This window comes from Taeniopygia guttata, chromosome 14 (genome assembly GCF_048771995.1).
Source record: "Taeniopygia guttata chromosome 14, bTaeGut7.mat, whole genome shotgun sequence".
Classification (NCBI taxonomy): Eukaryota; Metazoa; Chordata; class Aves; order Passeriformes; family Estrildidae; genus Taeniopygia; species Taeniopygia guttata.
Genome location: NC_133039.1, coordinates 11109677 through 11130194, shown reverse-complemented (window position 1 = coordinate 11130194; position 20518 = coordinate 11109677). Strand labels below are relative to the sequence as shown.

Sequence of the window (20518 nt, the reverse complement as noted above, 5' to 3'; positions counted from 1 at the left end):
CTCACTCAGCAGGCTGGAAGTGCTGCCATCCAAGTGAAGGACACAGCAGTGCCCTGGTAAACAGGGGCAGAGCTTCTCTCTTCAGGCCAGAAAAAATAAAGCTGGATCAGCGTGGTTTTTACTTGCCCATGGTGATCACAACTACCAACATCTGCAGGGTACCTGGCTGCTTTTTCACAGGGCTTGCAGAACAAGGACTGCATTAAAAAGGGTGGAATTTCAGCAGTTTTTTGAGACTGAAACCTGAAATAGCAGAAAATGGCTTTAAACTGAGCAGAAGTGAGTTGTAAATTAGAAGGGGCATACCCCAAGATAAAGATGTGGTTTCACAGCCTGACAGGAGAGCATGAGGCAAGTTCTGCAGTACAGTAATACCTTAACAACCATCCTGCTTACAGCTGATTTCAGCATAATTCCCTCCCTGATCTCCTGGACTACTTTTGCACACCTTTAACTCCTTACAAGTCCCTCCTGACACAGTTTCAGACACAGACTGATAAACATTTGGACATTGCTGGACAAGTTTCAGAGAATTTTTCCAGCCACAAGACTAACTTCCTGCTGTGTCTTTTTTTTCCATCAAGAAAAGCACTGTATATAAAGTAAAAGGGATAATTTTAATTAGTAAGGTCTTGATGCCTCAGCTGCTCCTGAAGGCTCAACAACAGGACCATTCAGATATGAGAGGGCTCCTGGAGCAAGTCCAAAAATAACTTTAAGCGTACCGAAATTGTGAGGAATGGGATTATGGAGGACTGCAGGTTCTGGTCCCAACTTCAGCTGCAGAAGAAAATCCCATTATCCTGTCCTCACACAGAACTTTGAGTGGCCTACTTTGAACTCAGTGATGGAAAGGATTCTTTGCTTTAAAAATGTAATCTTCATGTAAGACATAAGATACTGGATTATAGACCCTGTGAGTGACCTTTATTGGGCAATATTATTTCTTGGTTTATTTTTATGGAATAGATGATAAAAGATCTAAGTAATGGCTCTGGATTTTTCATTACTTCCGTTTGGTTTTGTCATTCCCTAATTTTGTTAACTATTCTATTAGAAGCAGATCTTTTGGGATATCGAATACGAATACATTTTAACCTGAGCAAGAAGCAGAGGGAACAGAGGTGTCTTGGCTCTGGCAGTGCCCCAGTCCCGCGCTCTGGAGCTCTGCAGGCTGCAGAGGGCAGCAGCCTCTCAGCCAGCCCCAGCAGGGTGAGCTGCACCCAGGACAAGGGCCAGGAGTGCTCCTGCCTTGGCATCCACCCTGCACACCCAGAGCTGGGCTGTCTGCACAATTCCAGCGAGTTTTCCATCTTTGTACAGTATTGGTTCTGCTTGCCAAATGAACGCTAATGTGCATTTTAGGTTTTGATTCTATCACATTGCTTTCTGCATATCGCAGTCACAACCTCAACAACTGAAGTTGTGTATAGTTAAATTTGCATGTAACTTGTGTAAATTGCTCTTTGGCCAGCACCATCTTCATAAAGACAGCAGGCACCCAGAAAAGCTGCTTGGTCCCTTGTGCAAGTCAGAGTCCAGGGAATGCTGCTCTCCCTAAGTGGAACCTCTTTTCCAGCAGATTTTTTGCTAAGGGCTCTAAAAGTTAAGTCAAGGGAAAGAAGAAAGAAAACACATGGTTATGAACTATAAAAGAGGAATATATGTTCTCTTATAAAGTGTCATTCCCTACCTACCAGGCAGGTGAAGAAACCCTCCAAGACAATCTCAGCATAGAAATTCCAAGAATACTTTGCATTTCCGGGGATTTACTGGTTGGGATTTGTATCTTTGATTATGGCAGTAATTTAGCCATTAGCCCACCACAACTAACAGCAGCTGTGCTGAGCAATTTCCATCCTTTCTCTTATAGGAACGATGCTCTAACCTGCTGCTGCTTTCAAGTGAGGAAATTGAAGGAAGGTCCAGCTGTTCAAGATTTAAATTTAATTCTCTTAGAAAGAAAAAGAAAAAAGCAAAATTTTCAGATAATTTTGTTTGCTTCCAGAAGCTGACACAGAATATGGCAGGTTGGAAGTGATCCATAAGGATCATCAAATCCAGTTCCCTGCTTTACACAGGACCACCTAAAATTAAACTTAGGAATCACAGACCTAAAACCGAAAAGCAAACCAAAACTGTCCATCTAACTCCTAAAGTATGGATGCTCAAAATAAACAAAAGAGTGCATTTGCCAGTGCAGGGCCCCATGACTAAGGTTATTTACTGCCCCGGTTAATTAGAGGACTCCAGAGCCTCCCCCAGGCTGAACCTGGCACAGATCCCTGAGCTCCGGCTCCTCCTGCCCGCAGGAACTTACAGCCCCTCTGAGGAGAGGGATCAGGCACTGGGAGTCGGTGCTTTGGTGCCTTTTGCACCCTTGGACCTTGCATGGAAGACAGGAATGCACTCACACCTCTGCACAGAGCAGGATTCCCTGGGGGAAGCAACTTTTAAAATATTTGGATTGCACTAGCAACAAGTCTCTGCACAGCCTGTGCAAAGTCAGCACTGCCCTATTCTTGGCCCGTTTAAACTGTGTTCAATCTCCTTTTCAAGTTGTCCACTTGTATAATTAAAATAAAATAGAGTTCTAGGGACAGCTGGAATCCTGAGATACTTATTCCTGTGGTGCACCAGAGTGTGCAATTAGACAATAATTCAGGCATCTGACCACATATTGCTCCTTACATCAGAAACATCCCAGACTTGCAAGCCAGCTCTGCTGATCAGCTCTTTCCAGCATCTCAGTCCTCACCACTGAAGTTAATTATCTGGATCTGGATAATGAACTTCCCAAACGACCCTGAGGGTTAAGGGTCCGCTCCTCTTCCTTCCCAGGTCAGCAGGATGATCTATAACTTGGCTTTGTCATGTGCATCGTGTAGGTGACAATCCTGTTGATTCCCATTGTTAGAAAACTCTGAAATCCCTTTAATTCAAGCAGAAAACGTGACACCTCTTGGGCATACCAGGCACAGCCCGGCTGGATCATCAGCACTGTCAGCACCACAGCCACGTCAGCAGAGCAGGCTTTGTTCTCCCTGCGTGAAATTTCACAATTCCCTTTTTTTTTTCCAGTCTGTGAGTCTGATCCTTCCCGGTTCTGGCTCTAGCAGTTGTTCAGGTGTGATAATAACCAGGAGATGCAATTGCACAGCCACAGCAGGCTGGCTGCTGTGGGTCTCACACTGTGCTCCATCACTCCAAGGACCAAGGGCTCAGCTGTGACCTCGCAGCTCCCACTGGGTCCCTGCAGCTCTGCCTGCCCAAACCAAACTCCTGGCTGAAAGCACAAGAATTTCTGTCGGTGGCAGGGATGTATTTGCAGAAAATGAGAATTTGTTGTGAGTGCAAGGGCTTCTCACCTAATAGAACAGTCTCCTCTTGAACACCATTAACAGCCACGGTGGTCAAAACCAGCAAAAATTTTTAAAAATTAATAAATTTTGAAATGTTCTCACTGACTTTTCCCATGTATTGTTTCAAAAATTTTCAAATACCAACTTAGGATAGTGGATATTTTTCAAAATCCAAAATAAAAATAAGAAAGCAATAAAAACTTTTTATAAAGGTATTCCTTGCAAACAAAGAGTGACATTCACTCGTTTTCCTTTGATTCAATGATTAATTTTGAATTAAACTGTTAAGTGTTTTCTGCCTCACATCATCGATGACTAAGACTACATGGATGTTATAACCATCTTTCTGACACCAAGCTCAGAGCTTTTAAAACTGTTATTTTCAAAGGAACAAAAAAGAAAAGGAAAACCCACGGCTGTTGTGCTGTTAATAAAACTGGCTAATGGCTGAGGTCTCAGATCAGATGAGTTGCAGAGGGTACAGTGGTTTTTCAGATTCCTGCATGATGTGCTGTTGGTGCTCTTTCTACATCTTATTCCAATAAGCAAATTACTAGAAAAAAACAGTGTCCAATTTGTCACATTGGAGATAATTTTTCATGTGGAAAGCATTGCACAGAAGTGGTTTCTGCTTTAAGCTGTGTGCCACGTGTCACCCAAATATTTACTTTGCACATTAAAGTGACTCATCCTAGATCTTATCTGAGAAGAATGGTGTTTCATATTTGAGTCACTCTTACCTTTCTTGTGTAATCAGTGCTCCAAGAAAATGCTGCATTCAGACACCAAACAGGACAGACATGTTCCAGCCGAGAGGAGCTGGGCTCACCTGTAGTGAGCTGGCATTTTACCTGGGAAAGGAATTCTTTCTCCCTGCACTGTATTTATGGCAGACAACAGCAGGGATATTCACAGACACTGAATTTCTTGAATTACAAAACACAGCTCCAGATCCCACTGGCTGCACACAAATACCTGCTGGTGTAAACAGGGGGAGAACTGCACAAGGGTTCTGCTTCCTGTAACTGGAAAAACTGTTCAGACCTTTCTCCAAGATTTATTAGGAAAGGACCTGTACCCATTGTTAGTTTTCCAGTAGCAGAGAAGCTATATCAAAATATGAGTTATCTCTAATAAGATCTCAATTCAACTTTATTTTTGTCATGCTTTAACAGAGGTTGCAGTCAGCTGGGCTAGACCTGAACACACAACAGCAAGAAAGAGCTGATCTGATGATCTTGCTTCAAAGAACGTATGAACTATTTAAATGGGATCAAAGAGAGAATTAAGTCTCAGTTTCACCCACCTACAAGTCAGGGGCACAGCATGAGCCACTTGTCTGAGGCCCCCAGAAGTCAATGGAGAGGCACAGAAATCTCCTTTGTGCCCCACTCCACCTGCACGGGTGGGTGACCAAGGCTGTCCTCACTGCTCTGATGGGGGATCTGTCCTGTCCTGGGCCAGGTTCCAAACCTCCCAGAGCTTCCCCTGCCTGGGTCACGTAGGGCTTGATATCCAGCAGTGCTCTGCAGAAATCCCCAGGTGAGAATTGACAGCTTTATCTCACACAAAGAGCCTTCTGATCTTAACCCCACACTTCCAACACCCACAGTCAGAAACAGGGCTACCAACTTCATGCAGGGAAAAAAACCCATAAAAATCTTCCATCCAGTTTTCCCATCCTATGAGAAACTGTAAGCAAAAATGGGAAAGAAGCCACCAATAATGGTGAGCAGCTCCTAGATGCTATTTTTTACAGAGATAGGAAAAGCAGTCATCCCTTGATGGACTAATTTATAATGATTATTGCACCCTTGTTTGTCCCTGATAGCACACATGATATTCAGGGGGCTGATACCATCTCTCTCCTCCCAAGCATCACACTGTTTCTCCTGGCTGTAATTAAGGTTGGGAAACAAAGCCAGTGATGCACATGTAAAGCAAAGTTTAAAACCACCGACTTCCCCCACAGGCTGGGGGAGCACAGAGGGACAAAGGCAGCTGGGCAGGGGACAGGAGGATCTTTGCACCCCTCCAGCTCAGCTGCAGCCAAGGCTGAAGGTGACAGAGCCCCCAGTGCCACCCGGAGCAGGGGCACAGAGCTGGCACTGCCACCTGCACAGAGCCCTGGGAGCTCCAGCACCAGCAGGGCCTTTCCCAGCTTGGCAGCACGCTGAGTGAATTAAAGCTGCTGTAAATATTTAAACACTTGGGCCATCCTACATCCTACATCACAGCCAGAGTTTCTCCTGCATGGGTACTTCTGGATGCACTCGTGGTTTCATCACTTCTTTTCCTCTGCTGTTCCAGGACAGGAAAAGACACCCATCCCCTAAGAAATGGCCCCTTTCCCCCACACTGATTTTCTGATATATAAATATATAAAACAAGTATTCTTAAATCCATTTTTTTCTACAGATATTACTATTTTGATACTTCTCCTTTTTTTATTTTGTTCCAGAGTGTTTTCTCTAGATAAGAAATAGTATATTCATTATGAACACGCAGTGACTTTCCTAAGAAAATATTGTCCAAATAAAACCTTTCCACAAAGCATTTGAGATTCAATAAAACAGCATCTTAACATTTCTATTAAAATTCATTTATTACAATCAGTCTATTATTCTTCTTTACATTAAGACAACACAGAGGAGTGAATAACTTTTCCAATATCACATGAGAAGTCTGTGAAGGAGCAAAGATTTGAAAGGCATAAATGGGATCAGCCACAGTTATTGCCAGACATCCTTTCCTATTCTTAATTTAGCCTGGAGATGTGACTCCTGAGAGGTGAGTCTGCAGGTGCTCTGATGATTTGTGTTGTGCTCTGAGTGCTGAGCCTCCACTTTGGCAGCGAAGCAAATCTGAGTAAGTGCTCTGTACCTGCCCTTCATGTCTGGAGGAGAGGCAGGTGATGTGCTGTCACCATCAACAGCATCCAAACCCACCAAAACATCCATTAACAACAGCAAAAATCTGTTTCCACACTTTCCAAGTTGTGGTGACAAAAGGGGCATGAAAACTTGGAGTGCACAACAGTTCCCTCCCTTCTTCCTTTTCCGCTGGCAGTTTCCCAGCTGTACTGGGAAATAAAAAATTCTATTTTGCTTATTATTATGCAATCCTGACTTTCCAAGCTCAGGGGCTTCCTGCAATGCTGCAGCCCTTTCTTGGAGAAGATTTTGCCCAGGAGCTGAGCCAGCAGCAAGCTCTGTGCTGGTGATGTGAGTGCCAGACAAACCCAGGGCATCCTGCTCATCCTTGCAGGAAGCACTGGGGACAGGCTGCTCCTGGGGAGGAAGATCTTTGTGAAAAACAGTTTTGCAGAAGGTTCAGATGAATAAAAACAATTCTTACTGAGAGGGTCACGCAGCCATTCTTATACTTGGAGGTGCCAAATGTGTGGCATCTGAGGGAGGTGGTTTTGTCTCTGTTTCTTGCCTTTCCAATATATTTTAATTGGTGATAAATTCAGTTTGTTTTCCCCAAGTCTAGTCTGGTTTGCCTGGGATGGTGGTTGGTATGTGACTTCACCTCACCTGAAGAACATTTCCATCTTATTTGCACTGTTGAAAAGGAGAACAAGAGAGTCTGGGTGGCATCTGGCAACCCACCACAAAGCATCTATTTAACAAAAGTCCAGTTCAGCCACAGACCTGCTTACCAAGAAGATCCCTGCTAAAATATCAAGTTACTAGCCTGCACTGAGATCCTTGCTGATCTTAATTGGTCAGAAATTTAAAGTGATCACTGATCTCAGTAATAAAATCTCAGAGCCTCAGATACACCTGTACCTGTGGTTTTTCACCCTTCTTTTCTCTCAGAGAAGCACAATGGGTGAGGATACACACTTTTTGAGGATACACACTTTTTGAGGACACACACTTTTTGAGGACACACAGAACAATGGGTGAGGATACACACTTTTTGAGGATACAGACTTTTTGAGGACACACACATTGCCCTCAAGTTATTTCCATACTGCTTCTCATCACCTCCATTAGCTTTCAGCATAGCACAGAGGAAAATTTCTGGGATATTGGGAATAAAACAAAGCAACAACAACATCCTCTGGTTCGAGCCAGTCCCGCAGCATTCCTGGTGTGCCAGAGCAGGTGTGAGCAGGGGCTGGGGCTGTGACCAAGCTGGTAATTACAGCCTGTGCAGGGATGTCAGCGGCAGCAGCCGGGGCCATGGCCCTGCCCTGCCAGGGGCTCTGTCCCCACGCACAGCCAGGGCACAGCAAGGATGCAGTGACCACCTCCTGAAGCTTTTCTCCTCCCCGGGTCTGCCAGAGCTACAGAAAGGTAAGAGCCTTCAAACAGCCTGGGACCGTGGCTGTGTTTGCTCCCGGGAGGCAGAGACAGGAGCTGGCAGGGCTGGAGCAGGCTGAGCTCAGGGAATGGGGCAGCTGTGGCTCCTCTGATCGATGTTCGCTTCTCCTGGCAGCCTCTGAGAATTTGCAAGCCTCTCTCTTGTTCCTAAAATCTGAAGGTATTTTCTCAGGATATTTTCTCTTTCTCCTAGAACAGATCAGAGATGGAAGAGAGGAAAAGGAGCTTTCTGAGAAGGTGGAAATGAGAGTAGTAATAAGGATAGAAATTAAAACTAATGTACCATAGGGAAGGTCTTAGCTCACGCCTAAAATCAGGGCACATACCTGCTTGCTTTAAGTGGATTTATTCATAATAACTTTTGAAGAGTTGCTAAACCAGCTCCAGATGCTGTAGGACACATTCCTTGAGCAGCTCTATCAGTTTCATTTGAAGGACAAGTTATGGACATTATTTTTAAAAGGGTGAAAATGAAATCCTGGCTACCCATGAGTCAATGCTGTTGGTGAGGGAATGTTCATCTATAAAGGAATTAAATAAAAAGTTGGCAAACATCAATTTTTAAAGTAATGATTAAGTGCTGGAAAGGACTGTGTAAGGCTGCCCTCAATTTTGAAAGCTAAAAGGGAACGTGAAAGACAAAATTGTGTTCACAGAGGACAAAGGCTGAATCTAGACTCAGCATTTCCCATCTTCTGTTTGCTCCCGTTTGAAGGCATAACCAAACGTGACCACATCACAGCAGAATTGATGTAATGTCTCCCCAAAACAGTATTTCTGTCCACAACAGGGCTAAGGAAAACCAAGACTAATTAACTGTTAAACGTCACTGTGGCAGAACAGGAACTGAGCCTATTTTTTTTCCCCAGCCCAGGTTAATGCACAAACCAGTGGACAATGCATCCCTTTGGTGGTTATTACTCTATTTTTGGAATGGTAATTAGGGAGGGACCAGTTCTAATGCAATCCCAGGGCTCAGCTGTGCTCACCCTTCACAGCAAGTGCCCTTCAAATACGGAAAAAGTTGGTCATCTCAAGGGCACAAGGGATTGTACTTCAAACAGTAAATTAGGGAACAAGGTTTAATAGATAAACCTGGTTTGCATCAAAGGTTAGCACAGAAAGCAGTGATTGATCTTATTCAGCATTATAATGAATAACCTTGGCAGAAATATAGGAGTGGCTAATAAAATGTATGACTTAAGAAACAAATTATGGAAGCAGAAAATCTATTACACAGAATAAGAAAAGCTAGAGACCTGCTGTGGCAGTATTTGTGTGCATTATAATGCAACAAAGAAGCCCATTTTAAAAACTACCAAAAATTTCAGCTGCAAGCTGGGAGTTCATTAGTACAGAATGACATTGGAGGAGAAAGACCTGCTGCTGGTTAATGACAACTTAAATACAAGCCACCAGCGTGAGGTGGCTGGGAAAAGGAAATAAGTGCTGCTGGATTATCCTGCAGACAACTTTTCCATTAAATACAAGATGACATTCATACCATTCCATAGGCTGAGGACAGATGTCACTGACCATTCATGGACAAGAAGGATGAATTCACTGCTCAGAAATTAAAAGGACTCAAACCTTGCTTAGTCCTGAGAAGGGAAGGCTGCAAAGGGACAGGAACATTCACTGAGTGGCTCAAGGGGAGAAGGTTTTCTGTAAAAGCATGATGCTGGCACAATAGCACACAGCCAGAAACTACTATTAATAATTCCAGACTAGAAGGTTTGTGAAGGTTTACAGTGTTTGGAATTGCTTAAAGGTGAGAGCAACAGGTGCAGTAAATGTGCTGAATTATAGACCAGGGCTCCCTTCAGGAAGGACTAACCTAACACAAACATCTGATGTGGGACAGGACTGGAAAACCCAGGCAGTGCCTGCCTTTCCAGCAGCCTTGTGAGTGCACACATCAGGGAGTGGGGCAAGGCAGTCAGCAGACAAGAAAAGGGAACCAGGTGAAGAGTTTGCAGCAGGAAATATGGTTCATATTCAGTCAGTCCCCCCCAGCTACATCTTCTCCATTTGAAGAGGCTGGTAACCTGATTCAGAAAGCCAGAATTACTGTGATATTAAAAAATTAATTTCATGAGTAAAGAATGGAGAATTGGCAGAGCATTATTCATCTCCTTGAAAAGGTTGTCTACTCCAGATATAATGAATACTTTCTAAAGTCCAACTTCTCCTTTGCTGCCAGCAGTCCTCTCTTTTAGCTTCTATTTAAGAATGAGAATAGGAAAACACCTGAGTGCTGCTCCCCAGTAATGTTTGTCTGTATTTGAGCTGGAACTATTCCTTCTTGAACATCTGAAAACCCTCAGCACATTGTGAATGTTACCCAAAATGACCGACTCAGGACTAAAGGGAAAAGATCTCTCCACTGAGGAGTTCAGTGTTTGAGTGCTAGCCAAAAACTGGAATTAACTGCTTCAATCAAGAGAAACAGGCTCTTGATATTGTTCAAGCAAGCCCTAGATGTAATTGCATGCCAGCAATGGCATTTTATGGCCACTCTTCAAAATATCAGAAATTTAAATTGCCTTATAAACACAGCTGGAAGGGCTAAATGCCCAGGAAAACATTAAACCAGTGATGACAGGAGAAGCAGAACACATTGCAGCAAACTGAAAGCCTTTGGGCCAGTGTCCTAGAAGCCAACAGGCCACTGGAGAAAACTGCTATTCCTCCACATGTCCATGAAATGTGGAGATCATTTGCTATAATGTTTTAATGCTAATCTTCCAAAATACCAAACTTTTGAATGTAGCACCCTATATTCTTCAAATACCCGATTCTTGGAGTTTCCTCCTAAATTCCATGATCCCTTTTTTCTGTCTCTGAACACACCCTTACTGAATGGCAAATCCCACTGAGAGCAGATGAAGCAGGAATGGAGATCAAGCACTTCGTATAAAGTCACTGCTTGCTGAGATGCCATCCTTGAGAGCCAGGTATGACCCTGGAAGAATATTAGTACTGCAGCAACTTTGATTTTCACATGAAATCCCTTTCCAAGCAGAGAAGACTTGGAATTAATCTGGCCTGTGAGGTTATTTAGCTAACAGGGACATCCAGGAGGGACTGCAGAGCTGCTGCTGGGAGTGGAGAGGGGCTGTGCCCTGGAATTTCACAGCTCACCAGCTTTGCTTGCCTGCACCAGCCGCTCTTCACACCCAAACACAAGGTCCTGGAGCAAATCAGAGGAAGATGATGGAAACTGCCTGCCCATCCTTCCCTGGGATCTCCTTCCTGGAACAGAAGGGCTTTGTCATTTGTGCCTTACCTCCCCTGAATTGGCTCTTTGTGCAAATGCCTCAGGGTGTGATTTACTTATTTTTTTTAAAATACTGATTTCCACAGAACTTAAAGCCAGCTTTTTTTTCCCATGCAAACCACTTTGTATGCATATGTAGAGGATACCAAAACTGGAGAGAACACAGGGGACTGTGGATTAGGCAGTTCTGCCTGCAAATCGAGCAGTTTGAGTGGTTTGAGTCTGTCTGCTTTGGACAAACCCAGGAGAGCCCCAGGGGCGGCCGTGCCTTGCTCAGGGTGACTGCAGAGGGGCAGCTCCATCGCTCCTGAGCTATGCAGTGTGACCCTCCTGGTCTTACTGCAGGCAAGTGTAGAGGGCATTTCCCTGCTCTGCAGGACCTGCTTCCTGATATTTCTCCTTATGACTTTTTCCTCCGGGGCTACTCACACTGTTCTGTCCCGTATCTTCCTCTTCAATATCTGAAAAGGAGGGAAGTCGCTTGCTCTGATTTATGGCAACAACACCTGCAGGTTTGGGAGTCACAGCCCTGAAGGGCTCTCGGGCACCTTGCACACAGCTGGAACCAAGAGCTGAGAGAAAACGCTTCTGTGCCAAATTAAAGGATCTGCAGAGTAGCAGAAACAACCCTAAAAACGCCTTTCCCAGACCTCTGGAGGCACAGCTTTCAGGCCCAGAGGGTGTCCAAGCCCCAGTGCTGTGTCCCAGACAGGCTGAGGATGCTCCTGCAGGAGCTGAGCCCCCCAGCCCTGGGGCAGCTCCTCCCTCCCAGCACACAGAGCTGCCAGGGTGCCAGAGCTCACCCTGGGTCAGGGGTGGCTCTGTGGGGTGGAAAAGTCTCTCCTCCAGCCTGTGCTTCCAAAGAAAGGCTCAGCAGTCTCTGTTGTTCAGTCTCAAGGCAGTTTATTGCAAGTTATCTAAAAGATTTTCTTCTGGGGCTGCTGTGGTTTGCTCACAGCTCAGGCAGAGGCACACACACACCCTGACATCCTCTCTGACTCCCGACTGCTTCTTCTCTCCCTGCCCAGGGCTGTGCTGTCTTTTATATGGTACATTACGTGTTACATGGGTACAGTTTTTCCCCAATGCCTATTACCTATATTAAATGGTGCTTTTCTACTCTAAACCAATCTGTGAGTGCCAACATCACCAAGAACATGGAGGTAAGGAAGGAGAAAGAGGGAGGACAGGGCAGGCCCAAATCCCTCCACCTTAAACCCTCTGACCCCCATGTACAAAACCAAAACCCCCCTGTACAGCACTCAAAAATTCTTTCCTTTACTTTGTGACTACTTCTACTCTAATATCTAAACTTTTATGACTTCTTGTTCTTCCTGCAAGGTTGGTAAATCATTCCATATTTCAAACCCAAAGTCACAGCTGTTTCCAGCTGCCTGCCAGGGTCTCAAATGCTTCTGACCTGGGCCTGGAACCTCCAAAAATGTCTGAGGGACATTTTGAGTTCGGACAGCAGGGCACCGAGAGAGAGAATCCAGCCTCAGCCTGCAGCTCCTGTGCTCGGCAGCTCCAGCGGATCAAACACAAACCTGGCATCCCACACCATTCCCCACTCTTCACCTGGTGTCCTACACATTCACATTTACGGATGTTCTCCCGGTCCCTCGCAGGGTGGAGCCAGCATTACTCAGTGTGCCTTTGCACTCCGCAGTTACCTTGACAAGTTCTCACTCTCTTGGCCATTATTGTGATTCCCTCCTACCCTGCGCCTCTTGCAGGCGCCTGCCTGGGCTTACAGGCACTGGGTGGAATTCAAAAGCTCTTTCCTCTTTTTCCTGTTTCACAGTGAGATGAATTCTGCAGAAGCGTCACCCAAATGGACACCACCCAGTATTTAGTGTACCAAGACAGGAATAAGACAAAAACTTGGAGACTCCCTGTAATTTTCCCCACTAATCCCTGTCCCAGGGGAGCAGCTCTTGGCCAACACCGGCTAATGTAGATAATAGATAGATAATGTTTTATCTATCTCTGCACTCCTGAGCCCTCAGTCACCGCTGACAAACTATTTCTTCTCCCTTGGTTCTCACAGCTTCATCCTACTTTCCTATTCTCTTGACCCATTTTTCTTCTTCTCAGTGGGATCCTCATGAAGCTTCAACAATGCCCTATTAACACCTCTGCCATCCCCAATCCCCTGGTTTAGTCCTTTATAACAATTACACTGAGATGCACCTTTCTCCAGCCATCCTCTCCAATCCAAGTATTTGCAATTTCCTTAACATGGCCAATACAGTATTTCTGATTTTTTCTCCACACCATCCTACCTATTCCCTTAATGATTCATTCTGCTACCATTTTTCATATCACCTGACGTTCATCCAGATTTGTGAAAATCACAGCACATCTTTTCTGGTGATATTTTCAAATTCCTCTTTTTTTTTTTTTTTTTTTATCTCCCTGAGTGGCTGATGCTTTATCTCAGCATTACTGATCCTCCCTCTTTTGTCCTCCCCCTCCAACGCTCCTTGCAAACAGACCTGCTGAGACCATCCTGCCTTGCCCAGCGATTCCTCTGCTGCTTTTCTTTGACCTCATACATTCGGGCAGTTGGTGCATCTGCGCTCCTTTTCCCCAAAAACTTCCCTTTTTCCCCAAAACACTCGCTGACCTGTGCAAAAAGGTTGTGCCTTTCTTCTGCAAAGGACTCTTTGTAAATATGAGTAGGAAATCATCCAGTCAATACCGGTGCGAGGGCAGCGAGGAATAATCCTCGCCTTTCCTCGGCTGGCAGGGATGCAAACACACATCCCTGCCCGTGTCCTCTCCCTCCCACCGCCTTTATTGAAGATCAGCTCCTGCTAACCCTGCAAAACACACATTTTGTGGCCTCATCCTGCTCAGAGCCTCAGGCAGCGCAGTCACCCCTAATGAGGATGTTTCCCAACAAAAGCCTGTCACCTACCGATGAGACAATGGTTTCACAGGACAAAACTGGTCGCGATAACAATGATGATAAGTTTGCACAATAACCCGAAGATAGACGGATCCGAATTGCCGCTGATTGCACTGACTTAGTCACACATGAGGGTTTGCCACAGGTGCTCCAAGTGCGCTCTTCCTTTTTTTTTTTTTTATTACTTTGAAAATCCATACAAAAAAAATAGGTTAACTTTTCTGCACAGTTAACTCTTTCAGTCCCGAGTTTGCACAATTTGAATAGTGTTTTCTGGGGGAAAACTTTTAGCATCCCAGCACAAATAAATAAGTTAAGATGGTATTTTCTGCCCTCCACTTTCCTCATCATGAAGTGCGACAGGAACTGACTGCTCTCCAGCCTACAGAAAAACCAGAGTGTGAGAACTGCTAATTTCCCTCTGAGCAACAGCCCAGTGTGAGGAGCAGGAGCTGCAGAAGCACTGGCAAATGCAGGGCAGGGGGAGTCAGGCAGGGAAATGTAAGAATCTGTGCTATTGGTGATTCCAAGATTGTAGAAAGTCTCTGTCTTTCTGCCCCGTTGCCAAAGAAGAAGCCATAATTCGTCTGTGCTGGTTTCAAGGCTGTTTATTCTGTTTATCTCTAACATGTTCTGCTGCCCTGCCGCAGCTCTGTCCTGCAGGGCAGCGTGTGGGGCTCTGCCCTCAGTGGGATGTTACAAACATTAAATACCAGAAACTACCTGTGCTGGATTTACAATAATGTGCCAATATCTGTCACCTACATTGAACAGTGTGTCCCCAGCCTAAACCAACAGAAAAATGCCAACACCACAGTGAAACATGGAGGGCATGAAGAAGGAGAAAAAGGACAAGACACATCCAATTTCCTCCATCTTGTCCCCTTTGAACCCCTAATCTAGAAACCTAAAATTTTACTTTTGCACCCGTGCCACACTTAATTATCACTTATATCAAACACTCAGAGCTGGTAATTCATCCTGTAAGATTGAAAACTCTTTTCCATGGACAGAGATCACAGACAGTGTCTCTGGGGGCTCTGTCCAGGGGGGTTCCTGACCCCTGCCAGGGTCCCAGGGCAGCCAGAGGGAAGCTCTGGGTTCCCACAGGGAAGGTTTGATTCTGCCCTCCCTTTGGCAGGTGGGTGCAGAGATGTCTGCAGAGAAGCAGCGCCCGGAGGTGCCCATGGTCATGTACGAGCCGCGGTACCGAGTGGAGCCCTCGGCCCCGGAGCTCGGCCAGGACGGTGAGCGGGGCTGGGAAAGGGCTCCTGGAGGGATCCTTGGGTCGCTGGGGGTTGGTTTCCAGCACAGCACCGAGCACGTTTGGAGCCCAGCCTTGCCAGGATGTGATGGGTTTTGAAAGTGTCTGCGCCAGCATATAAATCCCAGGGTTGGGATAGGATCTCCTAATAGGAATATCATTAAAATGTTCTTTCAGCACAGCAAGTTTAAAATTCCCAGCATCCACAGGTCCAACTAATGGCAATAAATATTTTGTTAGTTTAGTTAATATTTAAAAAAAAAAACCAAAACCCACGTGGTTTATTGCAGTTTTGCAGTTGTATTGCTACAAAAATTTCACATCCCTAATGTGCAAATGTTCATCCAACAAACTCTGTACGTGGATGGGCTTTGTGCTGCTTAAATTGTCATCTAGTTTTACAGAGGACTGGCCTTTCCCCTACCATCCCTGCTGGCCAGGCTCCTGCAGGGATGAGCAGCCCCTGCTCCCAGGGCAGCGCTACAGCTCAGCTCCAGGGCTGCTGTCCTGGCTGGGCTTTTCCTCCTGAGCCCAGGCACTGCTCTCACACCTCCACCAGCACCTGGCAGCACTCCCCATCCTCAGTGATTGTACCTTCCTTACCTTCCTGCTGCTGAGGAAATTGCCATTTTCTGGACAGGACTGGAGGAAAAATCCAAATGGGAGATCAGGCAGTAACTAACAGGGCTCGATGTGTCACTCGTGGGCCTCTAAACCCGACTCGTTTCCAGAGCATTTTGCTCTGATCAGCTCTCTCTGTAAATATTTTTGTCTTCCACAATCCCTTTGGCCTCTTTCTAAGCTCAGCAGAGCTCTCAGAGGAGGAGTCTGACTTGTGAGCGCTCAGCCGAGCACAGGCACTGCCATCCCAGCGCTGAGCACGGGGCTTCTCCTTGGGCAGCAAGCAGTGATGGGAGCTCACTTGTACTAAGCACATTCCTTTTCTAAATCAGAAGGAAATTATTTAGTTTTTAATTGTTTTACAATTTTTCCCCCTAGAAATAACACCCCCTAGAAACCAAACAAAAAAAAAACAAACAGAAAACTCTTCAAAACCAAAAACTAAACACAAAACTCTTCAAAACCAAAAACTAAACACCACCCCACCACCACGAAACCTAAATGCCATTGCAAATCTTTACCACTTCTGGCAAGCAATTCGAGACAATATTGCTGACATTTTTTCAGCTTTGCTGCTATATTTTAGATCACTCTGGAAAATTCTGGTTTTATATTCCATTTGTATCCCTGTGGGCTCATTCCCTGGTTGCACCCACATCGATTGTGAAAAGCTTGAGCACAGGCTGGACTCCCAGCTCAGAGCTGCTCTGTCTGGGGGTGAGGGTTTCTCCAGTGCTGCCCAGGCTTGACCAACCAAGATTTCTCTAAGGGACTGTCCTCCTGTCCCAGAGCAGTCCTGTGTTTGGTACCACATCCATGCCAGCTGGCTGTGAAGCTTTTTACATGGATTTATTTTGAATGTATTAATGAATGTATTTCTTTAATGCAGTCATTTATTTCACCTCAGGTAGGCTGATTGCATTCTTAATTTGAAAGATTAGCAAAAGAACTGAAAAAGCTTGAGGTGTCTTAGTCACCAGCTTCCCTTCTCCCAAAGCACAAGGAAGAAGATATTTTAACTTTTTTTTGAAACAGAGTATGATGAAATATCTTTGTTGAAAGCTGATAAAGTTTAAACTAGTAAAAAGGCTCTAAATACTAAATAGTAAGGGTAATTACCACTGAAGGTAGAAGTGCTGTGGTTCCTTCATCAGTGGAGTCCTTAAATTAGATTGAGTGTCATGAGAGTGTTATGCTGGAATGAATGATGGAGCTGCTGCCTTTCCTAAGAAATGATTTGGTTTCTCAGCTTTGGTTACAAAAGTGAGGCCAGCCAGCCACTGCAGCTCTTCTGGCTTTGAAAACCCAGGAATTGGTTCCGTGGCTGTTCTCCCTGCGCTGGATTTGCACTCCCTGCGAGGCCCCTCTTGACTCACCCCGAGGGGCTTTTGGGAGCCAGAAGCTGTTGGCACTTACACATTTTTGCCCTGTTTTTCTTTGCACAGGGGGCTATGAGTATCCTTCTCCCCCACCTTACTCCTACCGAGAAACCACCGTCATCGAGGAGCCGGGTAAGCCCAGGGCTGTGCTGCTGACAGCACCTGGGGCTGCGTGCCAGCAACGCTGACATGGGTTTGCTTTTAACATCAACAGGGAGGGTGGGACCTTTCTGACCCAACCACAATCTCATAAGCTGGAAAATTCCACAGAAATGTCAGAAGATAAACTAATACAAGGAACTCAGACTTGATTTTCCAGCATTAGCCAATCTACAGAAGTACCCATTAAAAAAAAAAAAAAAAAAAACAACCAAAAACAAGCCAAAATGGCCAGAAGCCAGGGCTTTCAGAACAAATAATTTTAAGGCCAATGTTCCTGTTCTAGTCACCTTTATGATGTGGAGAAGCTCAAAGGACTTGCTGAGGAAAGGCTTTGAAGAACAGTCAGTAACACCTCATACAGAAAGAAAGGAGACATGCATTTTTAAATATCCCTAAAACCAGAAGGCACTTGAACTCAGACATGCTCTATCCTGTCTATCTAACAGACACCTTCCCACTCCTCAAGTTTTGCCTCAGGCTACAGTGTGAAGTTGTACCCTAGACATGTTTTAGGATCCTTAAAATGGTATTTTTTTACTGAAAACATTTCTGAAAAAAATATCCTTCATGTACCTACAAGGGGTGTGCCCCTCAGGGAATATGACAGTCAAGTCTAGACTGCAAAAACATGAGCTAGAGACTAACTGAGGACAGCACCAGCAGCTGATTGAGGGCATTTAGGTGTAATTTCTGCTTTGATGAATTTCTCATAACTACTGAAAAGTTGATCCAAAAAGTTCCCCAACCTCCTTCAAATCTCTTCTTCAGGGAGAACAAGCATTTTCATGTAATTTTAAGTATCAGAAGACAAATCTTCAGTGTCAGAGTACATCCAGCAGAGGGTGTGGGGACTGCCTGCCTGGGGATTATCCCACAGACAATTCCCTGTGTACGTCCTTGCTCAAGTAACCACTGGCTGGTTTTAGGTGCAATGTATTGGGATACACAGAACAACCAGCACAGTGGCTCTTAGAAATTCACCTGAAATCCACAATAGTAACATGGATGCCACATTAAGAACCCACATTCTCCCAGTTAAGGCTTTATAACTTGCAAAATATTTCCTGTGCTTCTAATTTGTCTGCTTCTCCTCTCCTCCTGAACTCAGTTTATTTGGTGTCCCAGCCTCCCATCATCGTCGCAGGGATCTTCTCCAGCAAACCAACATCCACAATCTGTCCTTCCTGCCGCCAGCACATCACCACCCAGGTCACCTACAGACTGGGCAAGCTGTCCTACCTCCTGTGCACCAGCCTGTGCATGGTTGGGTAAGTTTTCATGGGCACTGTGCAGATTCAGCACAACAGAAGGCTAAAAATGAGTAATTAAAAAATCAAAGTTCTGGTTGGTGCCTATACAGACAGTTTGCCCTTCTCCACTTGATGAGAAGCAATCCTGTCCTTTCTAGATACAGTCATCATGGCTACAGGGGATGCAAACTTGCTAAATTTAACCCGGTATGCTTCACTTTTCATAAGACAAGCAGAAATTAGTACAGCATTGTCTACTTCCCAAACGCAATTTAGAATCAGGCTCAGAAACAGACTCATGCATAAGACGTCAGAAGCAAAGATTAATTTTTTGGGAGATACTTTTAGCATTAATAGACTTGTGAAAGAGGTGGATTCAGGCAGTGAAAAGGCAGGCAGAACAAGGCAGGGGAAAATCACAGCTGTGGCCAGCAGAAAAGGGAAGCAGTAATCATTCTGTGCTTGTCCATCTCCTCTTTGGCTCTAGGTGCTGCTTCGGATGCTGCTTCGTCCCCCTCTTCATGAAGATCTTCAAGGATGCAGATCATTACTGCCCATGCTGCCATTTTCACATTTATAGATACAAAAGACTATAGAAACAAAGCTTGTGCAATCAGATGATGTAAAGCTTCCATTTCCTAATGGCATAAGATTCTGCACATAAAACTACTGCTAGGAAACTCACAGGACTATGCTTAGGTTCTGCAGCTCCCTTGCAGGTGAACCCACCTGGTGAACTCTAGTTTACCACCACATGGTTGCACTGGCTTTAAAACAAAAAACACTTCAAGACTAATTTGCACTATAATTTAATTTATGCTCTATTTGATTCGCTGGCCTGTGCTGTGAAGTTTCCAGCTGCTGAGTTCTTCAGCTCCTCTCAAATCTCCGACCCAGCTGGGACACAGACTCCTCTGGATCTCTCAGCCCACCACAAACCAAGGTTTGGACATGGATGTTCCAGAGAAGCTCTTACCTTTTCTGCACTGGAACTGCCTGGCTGGGATTTCATTTCTCTCTGCTCTTCTCCCGACAGGATCTACCCCTGCAGGGCTGTGGGTGGCACAGTGTAGCTGATTATTTATTAACAAAACACTAAGTTATGAGACTGTCTTTACTCTGTTATGTATGAGGTAAGAAAATAAACCTGTTATTGTTCACAATACTGGCAAATCCGCTGTCTGCATTGGTGCCATGTTGCACCCAGAGCAAAGGTGCAGGTCACTGGGACACCCCTTTTACATTAACAAGCTACAATGCAGAAGGCAAAGACACAAAGAAGAAAAATCAGCAAACACGGCTTGAAAAAAGTTACTGCAACAAAAGGCCTTTATTTTACCTCTTGGCCTTCTCACTGCAGTGCATCATCTCCCAAAGCAGGGAGACTTTACAGAACTACAGGCACTTATCTTGGGCAATCAAATGTCTGCAATTACAATGGCCAGGAGGTGCCCAGACCCCTCTCAACACTGACAGTAGCAGCAGCTGCTCAGCTCATTGCTGGCTGGAAAAGGAAACAGAGAAGAAACTCGTGTATTTCCGTGCTGTAACATCCTGAACACTTTCACACGGGCACATGCATTGCCGAGGGCAGCGGGGATGCAGGGCAGCGGCACCGGGGCTGCACTACCGGGCACTTAACAGCTCCTTACCCAAACCTGTGCCGGTGCTGTGACCACGCTCCCTGTCTCTGTGCTGTCCCAGTGCCCCGTCCCTGCTGTGACCAGTGTCCCTGTCCCTGTGCAGTGTCCCTGTCCCCGCTGTGTCCCTGTCCCTGTGCAGTGTCCCTGTCCCTGTGCAGTGTCCCTGTCCCCGGTGTGTCCCTGTCCCTGTGCAGTGTCCCTGTCTCTGCTGTGTCCCTGTCCCTGTGCAGTGTCCCTGTCCCTGTGCAGTGTCCCTGTCCCCGCTGTGTCCCTGTCCTCTCATTCACTGACCGAGGCCGCAGCCGCCGT

At 45.5% G+C, this 20518-nt stretch overlaps 1 protein-coding gene across 1 annotated transcript; it reads left to right on the top strand.

Moving 5' to 3' along the window:
• The first annotated feature begins 7489 nt into the window (after positions 1-7489).
• On the top strand, positions 7490-19731 carry LITAFD (LITAF domain containing). Its single transcript, XM_004176644.5, has 5 exons — positions 7490-7669; positions 15032-15137; positions 17221-17286; positions 18425-18584; positions 19054-19731. Exons 2-5 carry the CDS (start codon positions 15044-15046, stop codon positions 19160-19162), a joined length of 429 nt encoding a protein of 142 aa, XP_004176692.1. The 5' UTR covers positions 7490-7669; positions 15032-15043; the 3' UTR covers positions 19163-19731.
• Positions 19732-20518: the final 787 nt, after the last annotated feature.